At 55.2% G+C, this 21,186-nt stretch overlaps 1 protein-coding gene across 1 annotated transcript in view; it reads left to right on the plus strand.

The window, feature by feature from the left end:
* The window catches only part of LOC139826622 (ribosome maturation protein SBDS-like), a 53,439-nt gene extending 41,137 nt beyond the window's left edge, over positions 1-12,302 (plus strand). The window contains exon 3 of the mRNA XM_071802974.1: positions 12,204-12,302. Coding sequence (XP_071659075.1) covers positions 12,204-12,302 — 99 coding nt within the window. The remainder of the gene's footprint in view (positions 1-12,203) is intronic.
* Positions 12,303-21,186: the final 8,884 nt, after the last annotated feature.

Here is a 21,186-nt window from a genome sequence, read left to right on the forward strand (position 1 = left end):
AGAACAGCCTGCAAAGGCCAGGATGAGCTCGTACCTCCCCAGGGACTCCCCTCAGCCTTGCAGGGACAGGCCCAGATGCATCAGGACAGCAGTGGCACGTATCTGGGCCATGCTCTGTTCACAGCAAGTTCGGAGTTATCGCTGTGCCTGTTAGGCAGGAGTGGAAACGATGGTGCTGGATGGGAGCACAACAGTCTCTGCCCTGCGGAGATCTCAGCGCTGTGCAAAGCACTCGAGGCACCATCCCATGCACATCCCCATGGTCACATTCGCCGTGCAGGATTTTAACACGGCCCTCAGGCTGAGCAAGCAGAAAAATGCAATGCTCCAGCCTCAGCTATTTCTCCAGCGCTGGGTTGTTTTCCTGCCCCAAAGAGCTACTTACAACAAATCCACCCCTTTTCACCAGTACCAAGCACTGCTACGGGGTCTCTCTGGGTGCTTGCTCAACTAGATCAAAGCTTGGAGCTCTGCCCAGATCACGAACCCCTCCAGAAATGCGTTTTACTCCCTATGCACAAAAACGCTTCTCTTACCTACCTTCCTGCATATCTAATGGTATCTCATAAATAATATTTTCTAGCAAAACAGTCCATTTGGGATTACAGCACCCAGACACTGCTGTCCCAGGTGAGAGAAGCTCTCAGACCCCAGACCTCCAGGAGGGCTCTGGAGGGAGCAGCCACCTCTCCCTGGGCCAGATTCCATTCTGTCCCCTTCTTCATGTTCACAAGAAGGTGCAAGCACCCTGATAGGGCAGCTCCTACTAAAACCAGCCCTGAGACCCTCATACAACCGCCCATGGCCTCCTGGCTTTCACAGAGACCCCCAGCCCCAGCGCTGAGATGTCACTCTCCACACCAAACCCGAGCCCTGCCAGGGGGACCAGGAGCACATCCCACCCTGCCAGCTCTGTTCAGAAAACCCAGAGTTACCTTCCCAGCTGCACATGGCTTCCTACCTGAGGGGGGCTCAGCAGAGCAAACGAACTAGGGCTGCGGGTGGTCCCAGCACCCCCCCCCAGGGCAGCAAAGGAGAACCATGGCAGCAGCAGATCCCACAACACATCCAGCACCCATCGGGGGGGAGGGCAGGTAAAGTAAGAAACCCCCACAGTGGGCACAGAGAACAGGGCTGAGCACAACACATGCCAGCACTGGGGCTGCTGGGCTTAAATTGGTGTCCAGGAGCAGGGGGGTGCAGGTGAGGATGCTGAGGGTGATGAAGGCATCAGGGTGGGGATGCCCGTGGGAGAGGGTGTTGGGGCTCTGAGGTGCCTGGGGATGTGTGTGTGTGTCCAGCACTGCAGGGGACAGGGGGACAAGCACAGCCCTGTGACACACACATAGTGGCTGCTGCTGGGTGTCGTGGTGTGGGACCCAGGATCACCCCAACACGCTGCCCTGCGCTGGGGCCAGGTGGGTGCTCCCCCAAACTGCCAGCACCCACCCCTGGGCACCCCCCTCACTGGCTGCCACCCCTGGGCAGGCACAGCGGTGCTGGGCTGTACTGGGACCTGCTGGTTCACAGCAGGATTTGGGGGGGGGGCTCAGGAAGAGTAGTCGGGCACCCCACCCTGTGCTGAGCTGGATCCATCCACCAGCAGCATGTGGAGGACATTGGGGTGCAGGGGGGCTGGGAAGAGACTTGCAAGGTGAAGGGGCAGGATATAGGGGCATGGGACAGGGTAGTGGGGTGCAGGGAGAAATAACAGGGTGCAGATGGATGACGCCCACTGGAGGGCAGGTAGAAACACAGTCCATGGATCCCAGCACCACCCCACCAGCTCCTGGTGAAGCCAAACTGGGGTAACTGGGCATTGATGCTCATGGCGAGCGCCCACGGTGTATCCCAGCAGGGCTCACCCCATCATGGAGGGGCACAAGGATGTTGGGGGGCAACTCATGAAGAGCAATTGCATCCCCAGCCCAGGATCCCTGCTCTGCTCCCCCAGTTCCCAACACGATCCCCACACCAGCGGGACCCCAGGGCAGTGCATGGGGGGACCCTCACCCTTGGCTGCTGCCCCAGCCCCCAGGCGGGGTCCCACAGGGCTCTCCCACCCCCCTCCAAGCTGGGTGCCCCCGTGGGTGCAGCAGAAACGCCTCCAATATCCATTTTAAGCCTTTTTTTCCAGGAAATAGGAGCCAGGAGCCGCTGAGCGGTCACTGTCAGCCCCTGCCCGCACGGAAGCCACTCGGGGTTGCAGACAAGCCAGGTCAGCCGTGTTCATTGAGAATGGTTGTGGAGGGATTAAAAATATTTCCACTAGCTCTGTAAGAATGTATAAACCTATACTCTGCTTCTCCCTGAATAAATGCCTCTCTGACCGTCATGCAAAGGGAGGTACTTCTGTAAGAAAATAGCAACGTTAAAAAAAGGAAAGCGCTAATACATCCTGCAGGGTCCTGCCATGTCAGGGGGGTCCCTGCCCGCGGGGGCCAAGGGACCCTCTGGCTGGCACGGGGACATGGGTGACGCACATGGACGCTGGCCCAGCACCCTGCAGCACCCACCCCCAGTACAGCCCCCGTCAGCAGAGCCCTTGGTGTGCAAACCCCTAGCCCAGGGGTGAACCCCCCGGGGACCATGGCTCAGGTGGCCCTGCTAGGGAGGGGACACGTCCCCACGCTAGGGAGCTCCCAGTGATCCCATTGCTCCCAGTTCTGCCTCCACCCTGCAGCTTTGCTGTCCCATCATCTCTCCCCGTACCCAGGGACACCCCTGCGGGGGACACGGCACCAGTGTTCTGCAGGGCAGCAACACTGATGGGGACATCCTGGGGGGACACAGGGACACAAAATAGTACATTGTGGGAATGCCATACAGATGAGGACATCCCTGGGGGACATGGGGACACACAGTGCTGCTGTGTCAGGGCGCAGTGGGGACATCCTGGGGACACACAGGGACAGCACAGGCAAGCGAGTGACAGCAGAGGCTGACACACCAGCGAGGGACGATGCTGTCACCGCAGGCCGGGCAGCGCCGCGGGCACGTGATGGTTGTTATTGCTTTGCAGGGCCAGCGTTCCGGGGGCCAGGCTGGGGAGCCAACCTCTGATTTGGGCTTCAAGGGGCTTTCTCCAGGGACTGTCCCCCTGTGCCAGCCAAGGCCTGGGGGGGAGCAACTCTGTCACCCAACAGCAGGGCAGATGGAGGGGCTGGGATCGCTCGCCCACTTAAGCCAGGGCCAAGCTGAGCGTAACAGCGGAAAGCAGGCAGCCCGAGGTGACACGGGGACAAGGGACACGACTGGCGAGCAGATTGGCCAGTGGCCCTGCCCCGAGCGGCAGGGGGCACAGAGAAAGCCAAAGCTTGGGGGACAGAGCTGTCCCCAGCCCGCCGGGGGTGGCTGGGGCAGCATCTGGCCGAGACAAGGGACCCCCGGGCTGGGTGGCCTGTCCCCTCGCTGTCCCCGCGGGCTGGGCGCTGGCCGGTTGGCTAAGGCGATACCGCAGCAGCGTAGGGTGGCGGGTGCGGTGTTGGTACCGGGGCAGGATGGAGCGCGATGTAAACATTTCTGATCTGGGGCGGTGGCAAGGAGCAGGAGGAGGAGGAGGGGGCTAGTGCGAGTCCTTCATCTGCTTCTGGATCTTCTGCAGCATCTCCTGCATCCGCCGCAGCTGGAGGGGAGCAGAGCAGGGAGCGTGGCGGGGGCTGGCACCCCCCAGCCCCCTTGCAAACCATAGTGGGGTTGAGCATCCCAAGCAAATTGGGATCCTCGAGTGCTGTGGGTTGGGGAGGGAACCTCTGACACCCCTCCAGCACCCCCCACCATGGCTGGCAGCTGCTGGGGTCTGCGGGAAGGGTGATCCCTTGCTGTGGTCGCCGTTTGCTCTGCCCGCTCCGTGATCTTACTCACGATCTTTTGTATTATCACAAAACGCACATTTTGAGTCAACGGATTCTCATGATTTAACAGTCTGTGAACTTACTGTGCCATATAACAGACAAAGACCTATTAAACGGTACTATGCTTAAACAGATACCTACAAAGGAAACAGGTTAATAAGGAAAGCATCTTGCGGAGTTCAGCAAGTTTACTGTGACCTGTGTGTTATCAGTTAACTCTCTCAGCTTGTTGAAGTTCAGACCGTTCCGCCTGTAAAACTGTCTGAAATGATTTAATGATCTCTTGTAGAGATGATTTTTGTCCTGCTCTTCTCGCCTTAAAAACAACATTAATTGCAACAAAGTGTTATACTTCAAGATTCTATTCTCCGGCCACTTTTCCCAATCATTTAACTTACACAGCAGCCACCATTAATTACAATATTTCACAAGATCTTCCTTCCTCCTATTTCCAAGTGCTTTCCTATGTTTAAAAACACCTCCGAATACCGATTTCTTAGGAACACGAACGAAAACAGTCGTTCCCGACCCCATCTCGTAAGTAAAGACCATGGAAGAGGGAGGCGGGGGAAGCACAGGGCTGCTGGCAGCGCGAGTGGGAAAAGTGGGGAGAAAGTCTTACGGTGCACTTATAGCACAAAGGAACAATTCTAACAACAACCAGTAAAACAATGAACTCGCATTCCTGACAAGCTGCTTGATTTTCAGCAGGGCAATACACAGAAGCATGTAATATGTACTGTAAAACCCGCAGATAACACGTTGATAGCAAACATTAGCATTCTCTGCTGCTAATTTCAACACCAGCGCTTAGTTAACTTCTAAGTTTTCAACTTGCTTATTGAAGATGGCCGATAAATTGCATGTAATTCTCATTGGGACCCTGATAATAGTTATAAACGATTTGGCTCCTTTGTTGGTTTCAGACACCTCTACTACAGCTTGATATGCAAAGTCTGTTGACTGCCTCAGGATTTCAGAACTAATCGCTCCTGTAATTGTGGTGTGCCAATCAGTGTCTGTCCCAGGAGTTGTGGGATACCCACCCCTTTCAACGAGTCCCCATCGTTCCGTCCTAAATGATCCATAGCTGTTATACTGCATAGGTCTAATTTTGCTTGAGTCTTTCATGGTTTTTATCTGATCTCGGGGCAACACATACAAGAACTCTTCTTCCTGTTAACTTTTGAAGAAAATGCTGCAAAGCCCCGTCCTCATCCGAGTCATCAGATAACGCGGACTCGGACGGTGCTGCAGAATCGTTAGGAACAGGGGCGTTCGGAACAGTGCGCGTTCTCGCCAATACTTTCTAGCATCATAGCTATTCGTATAACCTGAGTCCCCAGGCGCACCCCCTTTCCCGTCACGATCAGCGTGACCGCATTGCCGACTGCTGGATTCACTCGCTCTCAGCTGATCTGATCTGTCACACAGTTCTGTTGCTCAGTTCTTATGCAGCGACTCCTTCTGCTCTCTCGTGGAAGTTGGAGGGTTAAAAGGCGGTAAAAGCAGATACAAATTGGCAAAATTGTTTGCGACTTTAGCATTCTCAGCTTTCTCATGTTCTTTGGGCAAGTTGTCTGACTCCAGTCCTCTGGACTTGCTGTTCTCACCAGGGTTGGGCAATGGTACAGGAGCCCACCCGCTCGGCATTTTTCCTCCCCCCGCCCCGGACTGCTGAGCTGTCGGGGGTGCCGAAAGCACAGCAGGGGATGGAGTAGGGAGAGTATCAAAGACACGAACCGGGCGAACTTCACAGCGACTTTCAGGATACTTATCAGGCTGCAACGCTGCAAAAATTCCCGCAGCAGCAGACCGTTTAGCCTTAAGATCTTTTAAGGTGCTAATTATAAGCTTCCATGTAGTTGCTAATGATTTAGCTTGTTTACCTCCATTGCTGACTTTATCCCATAACTTCTGCCCTGTGTCGTCCCAAAGCTCAAGTTTGAGTCACTAATGCTCATAACAGTCTTTTCAGGTTTTAGTTGCTTCACTGTAGTAATTATCAGTTTCCAGGCGGTTACAACGCCGAGAATATGTTTTTCACTGCGACTAATTGCCTTCCACAACACCGTTCCCACTTTTTCTCAAGTCTCTATTTGAAAAGCTCCTAAGAGATCAGCAGGAAACCCATTGCCTCTGCACCAAATTAACAGTCTTTTGAGGTTACTCTCCTCATACGTCACCCCTCTCTTAGAGAGAATATGCGAGAGGAGCCGCAGTATTTCTTCTTCTTCTTTAAAAATATTCTGCCCCGTCTCCTCCCGCCCCCAGCTGCCCACCTCTTTGGGTGTCCGTTGCAAGGATATCGGATCCTTTATCCCTCCTCTGTCGCTTCTGTAGCGATCAATCAGGAGTCACGCAGCCCGCAGACCGCGCCCCGGACACGGTCCAGCCGAGCCGTTCCAGCTGGGGCTCGCTCCCCGCAGCGACCGTCCCCCTGCCGTAAATTCTCCTTATGGATCACGTCGGGGTCACCACTTGCGAGGGCGAAAACTCATGGACTCCACACAATTCAATACGAATTCAAGCGAAGCCATTTATTAGAGAAACAAGCCTCTTTATGTATGCAGTTATTTCCTGATCACGCGTCCACGCTCCAGGCGTTCACGGGCCGATTGGATGTTGTCCGTGTTCACGATCTGTCCACGGGCCCGAGTCTCACTGCTGATAGGCCTGTTGATTTACATCCCCCACCACGGCTGGCAGCTGCTGGGATGCTGCGGGAAGGGTGCTCCCTTGCTGTGGTCGCCGTTTGCTCTGCCCGCTCCGTGACGATTAAACAGAGCTCTGGTTTGTGCTCCTGACACGACCTTTGCCTTTGTGCCATTAACGCGGTGTGAATTGTGTAGAATCGAAGCAGGGAGAGCTGATGTCAACGGGAGGAGCTTTGACGTGTCGGGTGCGGAGAGTCTGCGGGACTGGATGCTCTTGGAAGCTGATTTCTGCGGCGGCCGATTTACGGGAGCTCGTGCAAGGCTGGGTTAAGTTTCTTTAGGAATATTTTCAAAGTATTTGCCACTATAGACTCTGAGTTTTGCTGAGGGCCACTGCAACGGAGATTCTTGAACACTTTCTCGTGCCCCCAGGCTAATCTTCCGCGGTGTTTAAATGCTGCCTAGGAAAGTTCAGTGGCATAATGATTCTATTTGCTGTGTGGCCACAGCCTCAGTGTGGAAATCTCTCCGTGGACAGATCGGTAAGGTTCCTCGCGTGTACAATCCATGCTCTTCAGACGCCCATCTCTTCATGCGTGCTTTGTGAAGCGCTGAGGATGGTAACGTTGATATTTAGCTTGTCCCTGGCAATTAGCGCTAACATTCGATTCATGAATGTGCGAGTGAGACGCTGAGGAAGAGCCTCCGATGATGGTGTGTCAGTAATACTCGATTTCCTAATCCCGCCATTTGTTTTCTACATCCCAACACGCAGAGCACAAGAGGACGGCTGCAGGTCAAAGAGCTTCTGTTACAAAAACTTCATCTAACTCAATTCATGCGCTTGGTGCTAGGAAGGCAATTTCCTTATCAAGTCTGTTTTTTCTGCAAATGAAATGTTAAGTGTTTTCTCTGGTAGGGGGAGCTTGCAGTTGTTGTCATAGTTGTCCTTCAGCAGGAATGTATGGTAAGCATCCAAATAAAGATCAGTATTGGCGGCTGGTTTGCGTGTGCGGGTTTGAAGAACTCCCTGCGCAAGCGTGTCCTGACTAATGAAGTGGAATTTGGGAAGGAGGATGTCCAGGGAGTGACAGACTCCTCCTGGCACTTGGAGCAATCTGGCAGCTCCCGGGCGAGCGCTGCTGTGTTGTGTGTCCGTGTGCGCGTGTTTTGGCTGCAGTGGTCCCGTTTCTGGTGGGGTTCGGAGGGCTCTCCCGCCTGGGCTGGTTGCGGCTGCCGCAGCCGCGGTGCCGGGCAGCAGAGCTGGGCTGTGCTCGCTGTCCTGCCTGTGGCTGCCGCAGGGCGCTCAGGAATTGCTCCTGAAGGAGTCCGCCGCGTGCAGCTGTGGAGAGGAAGGGGCTGTGAGCGGCCGTGTGGCCGTTGGAGCTGCCGCGGCAACGGTTCCGCAGGCAACGGGCACCCGGTTCCACAGGCGGTGCCGGCGGCGGCTCCGGCAGGCGGTGGAGCGGCCATGGCTGCGGCGGGGCCGGGGGACCGGGGCGCGACTGCCACCGTGCGGGGCCAGAAGACGCGGCTGAGCCGGCGCGCCCGGGAGCTGCGCGCCGCCACCGCCGTGCAAGGTGCTGCCCCTTGGGCTTGGCGGGGACGGGCTGGGGCTCTCGCTCCCCGCGTTGTCCCGCACCAACGGCGCCTTCGTGTCCCCCAGAGCAAGGGAGGCAGTTTTTCACGCAGTCCTGCGAGAAAAAGCTCCGTGGGAACAGGGAGCGGCTCCCCCGCCTGTGTGAGGCCGTGCAGGAGGATGCCCAGGCTCTGGCCATGGCCCGGAAGGTAGCGGGAGCTCCCATCTGCCACGTCCCCCTGCCCGGTGCTGGCCCTGCAGAGCCACCTGCTCCGCCAGCCCTCTCCGGGAGCAGACAGCAGTAGGACGTGACCGTCCCCATGCTGACGGGGACGTTCTCTCTGCCCGCAGCACAAGCCCGTCCTGGCCCCCGAGGTCCTCAGGGCGCACAACTTGCCCCCCGATCTGGCCGGGCTGACGGTGGAGGTAACGGGCTCTGGTGGGCACGGGCTGGTGCGGGGGCTGGGGCTCAAAGGACACTGGGAACAGGGTGCACCGTGGAGGGAGCCGGTGCCGGCACAAGGACAAGCCCACAGGGCTGGTGTGGTGAGACACGGGGTGTTCACCTGTGTCCCACGGGTCCCTTTCCACCGCAGGACGCATCCGTGCAGGTCCTCCTTTAGCTCCCGGAGCAGATCCCTTGCCCCAGCAGAGCTCCTGGCCCTTCCAGCCTGCCTCTCCTGGGCTGTCTGACGCAGAGTCCCCCAGCCCTGAGGTGTTGATGTCACCTCTGCCTTAGCCCACCCACCCCCCAGAGCAAAGCTCTCCCAGTCCCCATCCTTCCAAGGGAGTGACAGTGTCCTGGAGCAACGTCCCAGTGTCCCTGGCTCTACGGTGGGGGGAGTTTCCCAGGCAGGACCCCCTCCTCCCGCTGGTGCCCAGCAAGCGCTGCCTCTGGCTTGGTGACCTCTGGCTTGCCCATCCAGGAGGCCCGGGAGAAGCACCGGGCCACAATCTACAAACAGGCGAACACGCTCAACATGCTGGACTACCAGCTGAGGCAGCGCTGCCAGACCCGGGACAAGCTGCAGCAGCAGCTGCTGCGGCTGCAGGAGGAGGAGTCGGATGAGACTAAGAAGCAAAAGCGGGTACCCAGGACCCCTCTTCCTGGGGTGGCTGCACCCATGGGAGGCTTGAACCCAAGCCCTGCAGCCCCTGCGTAGGTGCTGGGTTCAGCAGGTGGTGTCAGCCCATGTGTCCCCACCATCTCTGCCCCAGATGATTCGCCAGCTGGAGAACGACCTTGACAAGAGGCGCGCCAAACTCCGCGCTGCAGAGAAAGTGGGCACCGTGTACGAGTGGGTGTATGATGCCCTGCAGAAGGTGAGCTCCTCCTCAGCGGGCCATCGTCCCACCCGCTCCCCCTGCAAAGGCAGCGAGGTGCCCCAGGGACTGTGCTGGAGGGACGTCCTCCTGGCTCAGCGAGGTTCTTCTGCTCCCCTCCATGAAGCGGTGAGAGCCTGGCCCGGGTTGCCCAGAGAGGTGGTGGAGGAACCATCCCTGGAGACATCCCAGGCCAGGCTGGACGGGGCTCTGAGCAACCTGAGCTGGTGAAGACGTCCCCGCTCATGGCAGGGGTGGCACTGGGGGAGCTGGGAAGGTCCCTTCAACCCCAGCTATTCTAGGATTCTGTGATTCCATCCACTGTCACAGTGTGGGGACACCCAGGGCTCAGTGGGGTGACACGCTGTGGTTCCCTGTGTCCCAGGAGGTGAGCCAGCTGACTAGGGAGGCGGTGCGCATGTGGAGGCAGTCCGAGCTGGACGACATGGAGCTGAAGGACATGGAGGCCAGGGCCGAGGAGGCCCGCAAAGCTGCTGAGATAGCCCAGGTGAGATCAACCAGGGCACTCTGGGGCCCACTGCCACCCTCCAGAGACCAACAGACAGCACCGTGCACCCAGGCTGGTGGATCTTCCTGCAATGAAGAACAAAAGAGACTAAGCTGGGCTGGCCCACGGCACCTAGATCCTCTGGAGCTACTCACGTCTTATTCTTGGGCCAGGATGCCCTGGGGCTGGGGACAACGTGCCCAAAGCAACAGCCATGGTGAAAGCAGCACTCTCCACCCTCCAGCCCTCCCTGCCCTCCATCCTGCCCACTTTCCTACCCAGCCCATTTACACGGGGGGGTCATTTATGACACTGGCCATCTCAGAAGCTCAGCTGGCTCACAGAGGTCCATCCTCAGAACAAGAAAGCCCTTGAGGTGCTGGAGCAAGTTGAGAGAAGGGAACAGAGCTGGGGAAAAGGCTGTAGCACAAGTGTGATGGGAGCGGCTGAGGGACCTGGGGGTTCAGCTGGAGAACAGGAGCTGAGGGGAGACCTTCTGATCTCTGAACTGCCTGAAAGGAGCTTGGAGCCAGGGGGGTCGGGCTCTGCTCCCCAGGAACAAGCGCCAGGAGCAGAGGAAACGGCCTCAAATTGCACCAGGGGAGGTTGAGGTTGGATGTGGGGAACAATTTCTTCCCCAAAGGGCTGTGGGGCATTGGAACAGGCTCCCCGGGGCAGTGCTGGAGTCACCATCCCTGGAGGGCTGGACAGAGGGAGATGAGGTTCTCAGGGACATGGGGCAGTGCCAGGGATGGGTTGACGGTCGGACTCGATGATCTTGAGGGGCTCTTCCAACCCAAATGATTCCATGATTCTGTGGTCCCAGCTTCTGCAGCCACTTCTCTCTTCTCCGATACCCTCCAGGAGGAGCTGGCCAAGAGGGAAGCCGAGTTCCTTGCGGAGCGCTCCCTGGACACCCAGAAGGTTCCCATGGAGAGGCTGTGGCTGAGGGAACTGAGTGAAAAGAAAGTGCCAGCGGTGAGCTGAGGGGAAAGCAGCAGCACCGAGCCCCATGGGTGGGGGTGGCAGGGCCAGCTCCCCAGGGTGCCAGCAGCTCGGGGGGTGACCATGAACGTCCTTACAGGCAGCCAAGTCCGAGCCCAGCGCGGACGTCTCGACCCAGCAGGACCCAGTGGTGGGTGAGTGCTTGGCGGGGTGCAGTGGGGTGGGACGCGGGGGCAGCTCCGGGCATCCCTCTCTGCCGCTTTTCTCCCGCCTCAGCCCCCGAACTGGAGGCTGACGAGTCCCAGAGAGACCGCGAGGCCGGGATAAGCGAGACGATGGAGGCGGCCAAGGCTGCATTACAGTGCTCCCGCCTCTGGGTAACGGAAGAAGCCATCTCCCCAAACACCTGAGGCTGCTCGTAGCCACAGGGAGCCGAGACCTCTCTGCTCGCTTTGTTTTCTTGAGGGGTTCTCAGCTCTCCTGTGGGCCTGAAGCCCCCCAGAGCCCCTCTTGTGTGGGCAAGGATGGAGCTGTGTTTCTCCACACCTTGAGCCTGCGGTGGTCCCTGGTGCAGAAACCCCCCTGAGGCCACGGGCCAGCTCCTGCACCCTGCATGAGCACTGTGGGCTGAGTTCTCGTGCTGTCCCCTGGTTAGGACATCCCCAGCAAGATCCTGGCACAGGAGTCATCCTTGGAGGCCCTGGAGAACTACATCAAGGAGCAGGAAGAGCTGAAGGAGGAGCTGGAGAAAAAACTGAGGGATCTGGAGCTGAAGAAGGCTTTGCTCCTGTTTCACCAGGCCACCAACAAAACCAGGTGCTGCTGGCCTCGGGACAGCCGTGTCACAGAATCACAGACTCGCTTTGGTTGGAAAAGACTCTCAGGATCATTGAGTCCAACCATCAACCCACCCCTGACACTGCCCCATGTCCCTGACAACCTCATGTCCGTCTGTCCAACCCTCCAGGGATGGTGACTCCAGCACTGCCCTGGGCAGCCTGTTCCAATGCCCCACAGCCCTTTGGGAAAGAAACTGTGCCCCAGATCCAACCTCAACGTCCCTTGGCGCAACTTGAGGCCATTTCTGTTTGTCCTATCACTTGTTACGATTCGGGTGGTGAGAGCCTGTCCCATGTTGGCCAGAGAGGCGGTGGATGAACCATCCCTGGAGACATCCCAGGCCAGGCTGGATGGGGCTCTGAGCAACCTGAGCTGGTGAAGATGTCCCTGCTCATGGCAGGGGGGGGTGGGTTGCAACCTGAGCAGCTTTTGCAACGGATTTGTGGTGTCTCTGCACCCCTGTGCAGTTGTATGCATGTGGCTGTGGTTGGCTGCAGGATGCTGGAGGAGGAGCTGAGGGCGAAACTGCAGGAGCAAGAGGCCCGGCGGGACCGGTCGCGAGCCCAGATGCTGAAGAACGAGGAGCTCCTCTTTGAGATTGAGAACAGAATCGACCACCTCCTCTTCCATCTGCACGGCATCACCGTGCCTGGCCAGGTAGCCCCCCAGCGCTGGGTGGCGCAGTGACACAGCGCGGTGACACTTGGTGCAGCCACCGTCACCCCAGGTGGCTCATTTTGCCCACCAAGGTTGTTCTCTCTGTCTCCAGGATGATTCTCTCCTGTCCCGGGGGGTGGAGGGGAAGCTCCAGTACCTGGCCCAGAAGTGGCAGTACCTGGAGCAGCGGGCAGCCCACCTTCCCCCTGAGTGCAAGATCCTGGACAAGAGCAGCGAGGTACGTGGGGTGTCCATCCCTGCTGGGGTCTTCGGGGACCCGCGCCAGGAGGCTCCTCCTGATGGCCCGTCCCAAGTGAGGAGAATGGCGGTGGCCCCATGGAGCAGCTCAGCTCCAGGTGGCACTGGGCACTGCAGGGTGCTGTTCCCAGGGGATCATCAAGGGCATCCCTTGGGTTGTAACACCCACCTCCCCTTCAACAATTAACCCAGGGTGTCTTTCACAGATTTTCGTGAAGACCAGGGATTTTCTGGAGAAGAAAATGTCAAGCGATCCTCGGAACGTGATGGTTTCCTTTGAGGAGAGAGACAGCAGCGATGACGGTAGGAGAGCTTAGAGGGGACGTGTCCCACGGCGACTGTCCCTGCCCCTGCCTGTTGGGATTTGTGACCATCCTCGCCTGTCTCTCCCTGTCCCAGCAGAGCCCAGCCCATGAGTTCTCTCCAGACCTTGGGGCTGTCTCCAAGGCTTTGAGCATGGGTGGTGCTTTTAGGTGGGGATGTGGGAGCATGAAGGCAGCTGGCGGGGTGGCGAGCATCGGACCACAGAAGGAACAAGAAAAGATGCTGTGGGGCAAGGAGGGAGAGCCTTGTCTTCGAAATCACCTGGTTGTGAAGAACAACCAGTGCTGGGGTCTGTCTGTGGCCTCTTCCCATTGGATACTCTTGGAGGAGCCACTGAGTTTCTGAGCTTGCCACCTGTTTTGAATGAAGCTGGAGCTGCGTCCAGCACCGCGTGGCTCCAGACCTTTCTGGGAAGCCCCAGCAGCTGGGGATGGGCCACAGCAGCGGCACTGCCAGGCCCTGCAGGTCAGCCTGGGATGCTGGGCAGGAAGAGCCAGGGCTTGGCAGGAAAGCTCACTGTGATGCCACCAGCCCTCCAAAGCGTGCTGGCCCTCCCTGGTGACACCGGCACAGCGGAGATGGCCCTGCAGACCCTCCCCAGCCCATTTTTCTCTGTTCGCTCCTCCAGAATCCTCTGAATCCTCTGAAGAGAAGGAGGACGAAGATGGCGAGCACGTCCCTACCCGGGAAGACATCAAGAGGGAGGGGCAGCTGCTGATCCAAAGCCAGAAAAAAGCCATCAAAAAGTAGCAGCTGCTCCACGAGAGCTTTGGATGCCCCAGACCACCCCTTGTTCTTTGGATACCCCCACTACCCCTGTGTTTTGGATGGCCCAGACCATCCACTTGACCCTGTATTCCCCCGCCACCCCTTGTACCCTTTCTCCAACAGGTTTAATAAAGCAGATCTTTTTCGTTCCTCCCAAACCTGTGGTCAAGCTGCAATGGGGGGTCCTAGGTCACTTCTGTCACCCAGGACGCATGGGGGTCAAACCCTGAGGAGCACTCACCTGGGTTTGGAGGCAGCCCCATCGCCCTGGCCCTCACCCAGCTGTTCTCCTCGCAGAGCTGGGGATGGGCTGGGACGGGGGCGGCGTTCCTGGCCAGAGGAAAGCCGGGGGCAGGCTGGCTTTCCCCCACTTGATCCTGTGGAGCCAGCAACTTCCTGGGACCTCTGTCCCCCAGACGGCTCTGGCTGCACCAATGGGCCGCTGTGTGTCCACAAACATCTGCCAAAGCCTCAGGTAACCGAGAAACCCACTTCTCAGCAGTGACATCACCGAATCCAAGATCCAGAGTCTGTTGGTCAACAGCTGGGAATGTCCCAGTTCCAGGTATTCTGACAGCCTGAAGGTCATAGAGAAGAAAATCATAGAATCCCAGAAACAGACTCACAGAACAGTTTGGCTTGGAAGGGACCTTCAGAGCTCATCCAGTCCAACCTCTGCCATGAGCAGGGACATCTTCACCCAGATCAGGTTGCAGCTGGTAGAAATGATGACCTTTCAGAGCGTGCTGGTGGTACTTTGTCCCTTGTGCCCTGCCCGGATGTGCAGAGGAGACAGAAGGGACCCTGGGAAGCTTTGGGGAAGACCCTCCATATGCTGAGGTGGTGTGTCTCCTTCCTCTTCAGCCTCTAAAAGGCATTTGGTAAAAAGCAGAGTTGGAACTGGGGGTTCCCATCTTTTGAGATAAACTGTAAAACCTCATTAATCATTTTGGTTGGAAAAGACCCTCCAGATCATGGAGCCCAACCATAACCCACCCCTGGCACTGCCCCATATCTCTGAGAACCTCATCTCCGTCTGTCCAACCCTCCAGGGATGGTGACTCCAGCGCTGCCCTGGGCAGCCTGTTCCAATGCCCCACAGCCCTTTGGGGAAGAAATTGTTCCCTAATCCCATCTAAAGCCTCCCCTGGTGCCGGTTGTTTCAGGCTCTTGGTCTGGTCTTTGCACTCGGGCTGTGGGGAACAGAGAAGCCACAAAACGTGTTGAAGACTTCTCTCTGACAAAGCTGGACTCCATTTTTCCATCTCAGTTTTTGGAGAATCTGCTCTGTGGCCTGTTTGCCAGATGCAAGGGAACACTGAGATGCTTTAGCTGCCTTGAAAGGAGGGAAGAGCAACGACACGCAGCAACATAGGAATTTCAGGTCTACTGAAACCATTAAGTTGTGAGCAGAAGATACAAAGGCCAATTGCTTTATCATGAGCATTCACTGAATGTGCTCAGACACAGCATCCCAACTCCTCACCACGTCTGCGAGGAGAAGACGTCACCGCACCAGCGAGCTCCTGCCCGGAGTGCGGCGATTAGGAACCACGCACACCAGGACGCAGACAGAAATTCACGCAGAGGCAGAGGTCTTGTTCAGGACGGAGCGCAGCGCCTGGCCAAGCCGAGAGCTGCCCCAGGCCTAGGCTGCCTTCTTTATTCACCATTGACAATTTACGGGATTTACGGGTACAGGCCTGGACTAAGATGTTTACAAAAAGCTGCTTTTCCACTAATGGTTGTTAAGAACACACTAAACTCGTGCGATGTTTATCTCACTTGTTTAACCACTCATTCACAGACCAAGGCCAAGGACATTCGCACATCCCATGCACTTGGGGGCGGTTATCCGGCCCAAGATACCATTCTCACAAGTCTGGGCTATAACTTTTTACAATTACAAGAAACGTACACAAAGTAATCTGTCCAAGGCCCTTTATATGTTATTATGTTAGTATTATGTCTTTGACCGTCCAAATGGTCACGTTAGTATTGATCTTCCTTTATCATCCAGATGGCTGGAACCACACATCTTGCTCTCCCATATTTTACTTTCCAACATTTTCCCCTTTTTTGTTTTAAAATCAGGTTCTCAATGAGCGCAGTAAGGACCCTGGCTTTGTTCTTCTTTGCATTCTGTATCATTGTCCAGGTGATTTGAAGGACTACAAGAAAAACATCACACAAGCATATCCAAATCCCTCAAAAACCCATATACGCAGACTGAGAGCTGAAAATGAAGTTTTAGGGTCTAATCACTTTATGCTATGAGATAATGTTAGCCATTTTGTCTTACAGTCCTAACTCTTACAAACTGTGTAATTATTTGCAGAGTACTGGCTAAATCCTAAATCAGGCCTTGCACATTAGCAAAGACTGTTATTTTACTTGATATCACTCATAAACACTAGAATTCAAGTTCAACAGTATTACACATATTTAGCACTCTGATAAGAGAAAATACAGGTTCAAATAGCAGCTAAGGAGATTATTTAAATACGATATCATAAGAACAATGAGGATCCACAACGTGCATGCAGTCACTCACAAGAAACAAAACTGGAGGCCTTTTGCTTCAGGGTACTCACAAGAAACAGTCGCTCACTCCAATAAAGAAGTGAGGTGTCATTAATCCCAGGAAGTTTCCTTAGACGCTGTTCCTGTCCAAGGAAAGGACTCCAGTTCACAGACCCGCAGCTCCGAGAAGACCACTCAAAAAGGGTCTTTGGCAGGAACCCCATTTCACTGTTTGGCCAGATGTGGCTGTGGGCATTACAACATAGTCCAGAAGCTTCTCAGCGAGTCTGGGCACCTCCTTTGTAAAGGACCCTGTCAACTGACCGAGGATCCCACCCCTCCTGACCCATCAGTTGGTAGAGGTGAAGTTTATTGACAACACCTTGATACCATTCTAGGTGTATGTATGTGGGGACAGGCACAGTGGGGCACAGAAGGTGCTGAAGAGCCGTCAACCTCCTCACTGAAAGCTCCAGATTTCAGGGCAATGTGTAACTGCCTCACAATCCAGCCTGAGACCACAGTCATCTGGCAAACTACTTTGGAGTGGTGGTGCAGTCAGCTCTTGCCTCCAAAGTCAAAAGGGGGCATTCTGTTGGTGAGTTTGCATGCCCGCTGTGGATCATCATACCTTATGTGTCATTTTCTTGTTGCAAATCAACCTACAACAAAATAATACAAATTACAACAATTACAGTTATTAACAAATATTGGAGAAAGCTGCTTAGCCATACTAATAAGGAAAATAAATACATTGAAAGTGTTTTCGCCAGTTAGTCCCCAGTCCAAATCATGTAAATCTGAATCATTCTGATATGCCAGTGCCTCTTCCTTTGATCTCTTCTATTTCTTTGTTGCCCTCTGCCGCAGGGACAGATGCTGGATCTCTGGCATTAGGTCCTGCATCGTGTTTGTCCAGCTCGTAGAAAGGTTTAACGTATTTCACAGGAAGCCACTTTGGTCCTGTTGGAAGAAGAACACAAGCAGAGCCCTTTCCCAGGCGATTAACCACAGGCCCTTGCCACTGACTGTTGTGCAGGGGATCCGGTTATAAAACCTTTGGTCTCTGAGACAGTGAATCTGGAACACGGCAGTGTTTTTCCACTGCTGCGATAGAGGAGGGAGGCACAGTACGATTCAAAAAATGTAAAGCATATATTGCATTGTCTGATTGTTCTTGAGGCATCATATTTGCCCTTTTTTGTTTTAATAACATCTGTTTCAGTGTGGAATGTGCTCGTTCAGTGATAGCCTGTCCAGCGGGAGAATGTGGAATACCTGTGACATGCGAAACACCCCACTGCTATAAAAATTATTGCATGGATCTAGCAGTGTATCCAGGACTGTTGTCAGTTTTAATCTGTTGTGGCACTCCCAGCACAGCAAACAGCGGGTCCAGTGGGGCTGAACATCTCGGCTTTTCTCACTTGTATGTGCAGATGCACAAAACGTACCTGGAAAAGTATCTATAGAAACATGTACATATTTCAAACGGCCAAAAGATGAAACACGTGTAACCTCAGAGTGCCAAACGCCATTAGCTGAGAGTCCGCGAGGGTTAACTCCAAGGGAGGGCGAGCTTGTAATCAGACCTTGACATTCCGGGCAAGAGCGCACTATGTCGAGACCAAACACCTTTTTGAAGGCAGCAGCATTCTGATGGAAGAAAGCGTGTGAAGCCCTGGCAGACTGGAGGCGACTGTAGCTACAGTATAAGAATCTGGAACCGCATTGCCTTCAGTTGTGGGACCGGGTAAAGTCGTATGAGAGCGTATGTGAGCAACAAACAGTGGGTGTGTGCGAAGCTGTAATGCAGTTTGCAATGATACAAACATATCAAAAAGCTGCTGTTGCGAGATTTAAGAAAAGCGGAGGGGATGCGCTGTAGGACCTTGACTACGTACTCAGAACCACAAACCAAATTTAGAGGTTCCTCCCTAAAAAGCTCTAAGGCATGCAAAACTGCACCAAGTTCCACTAATTGGGTTGAGCCTTCAACAGTTTTAACAGAATGATGCCAATCGTTATCTTCACGCCAGACCACTACAGCTCTATGAGACTGCCCTGAAACATCAACAAAAACTGTGCGAGCATTTGGGATAGGACCGAATACAAGTACGGCCTGTGGTCTGGTATCGAAGACACGCAGATTTTGAAGCAATTTACGTTTACATGCCAAAAGCTGTGCTGTTAAGAAAATCAGCTAGCGCCATTTGCAAAGACAGAGATTGTGAATAAAAAAATCAAAATCTGCTTTCACAAAAGGTACGTGTATGACAGATGGATCACGGCCTGCTAAAGCCTGAATCGGTTCTCTGCCTTTTTCGATCAGAGTAACAATCAATTCTAGGGGCTCAGGAATAGTTTCACGAAAAGAATTAGGCAAAATATCCGTTCCAAGTATATCAGTCTGTTTGCATTCTCACCATACGGTCCCGCAACAGCCACAGGTTGTTTCTATGTTGTAGCTCTGAACAGACAAATCCGCAAGTCCAATCGAATGCAGTCAGCCTGTTAGGTTGTCATAAATTTATTCATCAAAGTTTCTAACTCCATTTTGGCTGTCATATTTATTGGATATTGTTTTCCCTTACCGGATCGAAGTCCTGTTTCAGATCTATCAGTGTAGTGTTTGCTTTACCGATACTTTGGTTGCCAATACCAGCGGAAATACAGCATCCAAAATTCCCTTGGAGGTTTCTCACTTGCACCAGCAGATCTGCACCATCCAAGCAGCTTCTTGTGGGACATGCAACGGAACAGAATTCTCAGAAAACGTTATTTGAGCTCACAATTTACTTAACAAATCTTGACCCAAGAGAGGGCTGTCCTGGTCCCTCTGGATGCCACCCCTTCCCTCCAGCGCATCGACGGCACCACTCGGCTTGGTGGAAAAGCAAAACTGAAGTGTCTTGGGTGATGCAGAGACCAGAGAAAAGTGTTTGGCTTTAGCTCTCTGCCAAGAACACCTGGGGAACCCTTTGAAATGCTTCAGCCACTTTAGCAGAGAAAAATAACACCCCCACACAGTTGCCAGGCTTTCACTGCTCACGCAGGGACAAAGGACAGCACGGGGACAGCACAGCTCTCACTCTGGAGCTCGCTGGCTCTGACACCCGTGCCTGTTTGGGACAAATATCAATGGGAAAGATTTTGTGCTCTGGGATTCAGGTCATCTGGAGAACACCAGCAAGGAGAACGACTGCCAAAACCTGCACAACGATGTGACCAACTCCAGCTCCCCTGGGGAAGGAGGCGGCTGGTGCTTGTCCCAGCCCAGCCATGCCATGGGCGACCCAGAGCGGCTGAGAGCAAAGCCTCTTTCCAGGCTCTCTACGCTGTGAGACCGTGGGGCAGGGTCCCATCCAGGGGGGACATGGGGGCACATCCTGCCCGAGCTCTAGCAGGCCACTCTGCTGCACGGGGAGCAGAGGAAGGGACAGAGGCACCTGGGTGGGCAGGTAGCCACCCAGCGCTGGGTGGTGCAGTGACACAGCGCGGTGACACTTGGTGCAGCCACCATCACCCCAAGTGGCTCATTTTGCCCACCAAGGTGGTTCTGCCTCCAGGATGATTCTCCCCTGTCCCGGGGGGTGGAGGAGGAGCTCCAGTGCTTGGGCCAGAAGCTGCAATACATGGAGCAGTACCAGGGGGCAGCCCACCTGCCCCCTGAGTGCAAGATCCTCGATGAGAGCAGCGAGGTACGTGGGGTGTCCATCCCCGCTGGGGTCTTCGGGGACCCGCACCAGGCGGCTCCTCCTGATGGCCCATCCCAAGTGAGGAGAATGGTGGTGGCCCCATGTCAAGCGATCCTCGGAACGTGGTGGTTTCCTTTGAGGAGAGAGATGGTAGGAGCAGCGATGACGGTAGGAGAGCTTAGCGGGGACGTGTCCCACGGCGACTGTCCCTGCCCCTGCCTGTTGGGATTTGTGACCATCCTCGCCTGTCTCTCCTGTCCCAGCAGAGCCCAGCCCATGAGTTCTCTCCAGACCTTGGGGCCGTCTCCAAGGCTTTGAGCATGGGTGGTGCTTTTAGGTGGGGATGTGGGAGCATGAAGGCAGCTGGCGGGGTGGCGAGCATCGAACCACAGAAGGAACAAGAAAAGATGCTGTGGGGCAAGGAGGGAGAGCCTTGTCTTCAAAATCACCTGGTTGTGAAGAACAACCAGTGCTGGGGTCTGTCTGTGGCCTCTTCCCATTGGATGCTCTTGGAGGAGCCACTGAGTTTCTGAGCTTGCCACCTGTTTTGAATGAAGCTGGAGCTGCGTCCAGCACCGCGTGGCTCCAGACCTTTCTGGGAAGCCCCAGCAGCTGGGGATGGGCCACAGCAGCGGCACTGCCAGGCCCTGCAGGTCAGCCTGGGATGCTGGGCAGGAAGAGCCAGGGCTTGGCAGGAAAGCTCCCTGTGATGCCACCAGCCCTCCAAAACGTGCTGGCTCCCCCTGGTGACACCGGCACAGCGGAGGTGTTAACTCTTTGTTTCTCCTTATCTCTTTGAGTTTTTCTAGTTTCTTTCTTATATCTCCCCAGGACTTTGTTACAAACTGGGGGGGTCCACTCCTTGAGTCCATTTATCCTTCGCTTTTTCCTTGGATGAACTTCTCTTCATCCCAGAATTCTAGCATGATCCCCCCCAAGAGACTGTTGGGGAGTCCAAAATTCTAACATGACCCCCTCTACCCCCGCAAAGGGACTGTCAGGGGGGCACCTGCAGCAGGTTGCTCCCCTTCGACCTCTTGTGGGGATCAAACCCATGAAACCTGGCTCACAACGTGGGGCTCAAACCCATGACACAGAGAGTTCTTCACTCGCTTTGTCCCTTCAGTGGCCAAGCCCCTCGCAGGGTGTTGGAACCCCACTTAGAAGGACTCCGCGCTCGCTCTGCAACCAGGCTGCGTCTCAGCCAACAGCAGTCACAGTCACACTGCCCGACCCGGCGGTACTTACAGTC

Source organism: Patagioenas fasciata (assembly GCF_037038585.1).
Source record: "Patagioenas fasciata isolate bPatFas1 chromosome 19 unlocalized genomic scaffold, bPatFas1.hap1 SUPER_19_unloc_1, whole genome shotgun sequence".
NCBI classification, from domain to species: Eukaryota; Metazoa; Chordata; class Aves; order Columbiformes; family Columbidae; genus Patagioenas; species Patagioenas fasciata.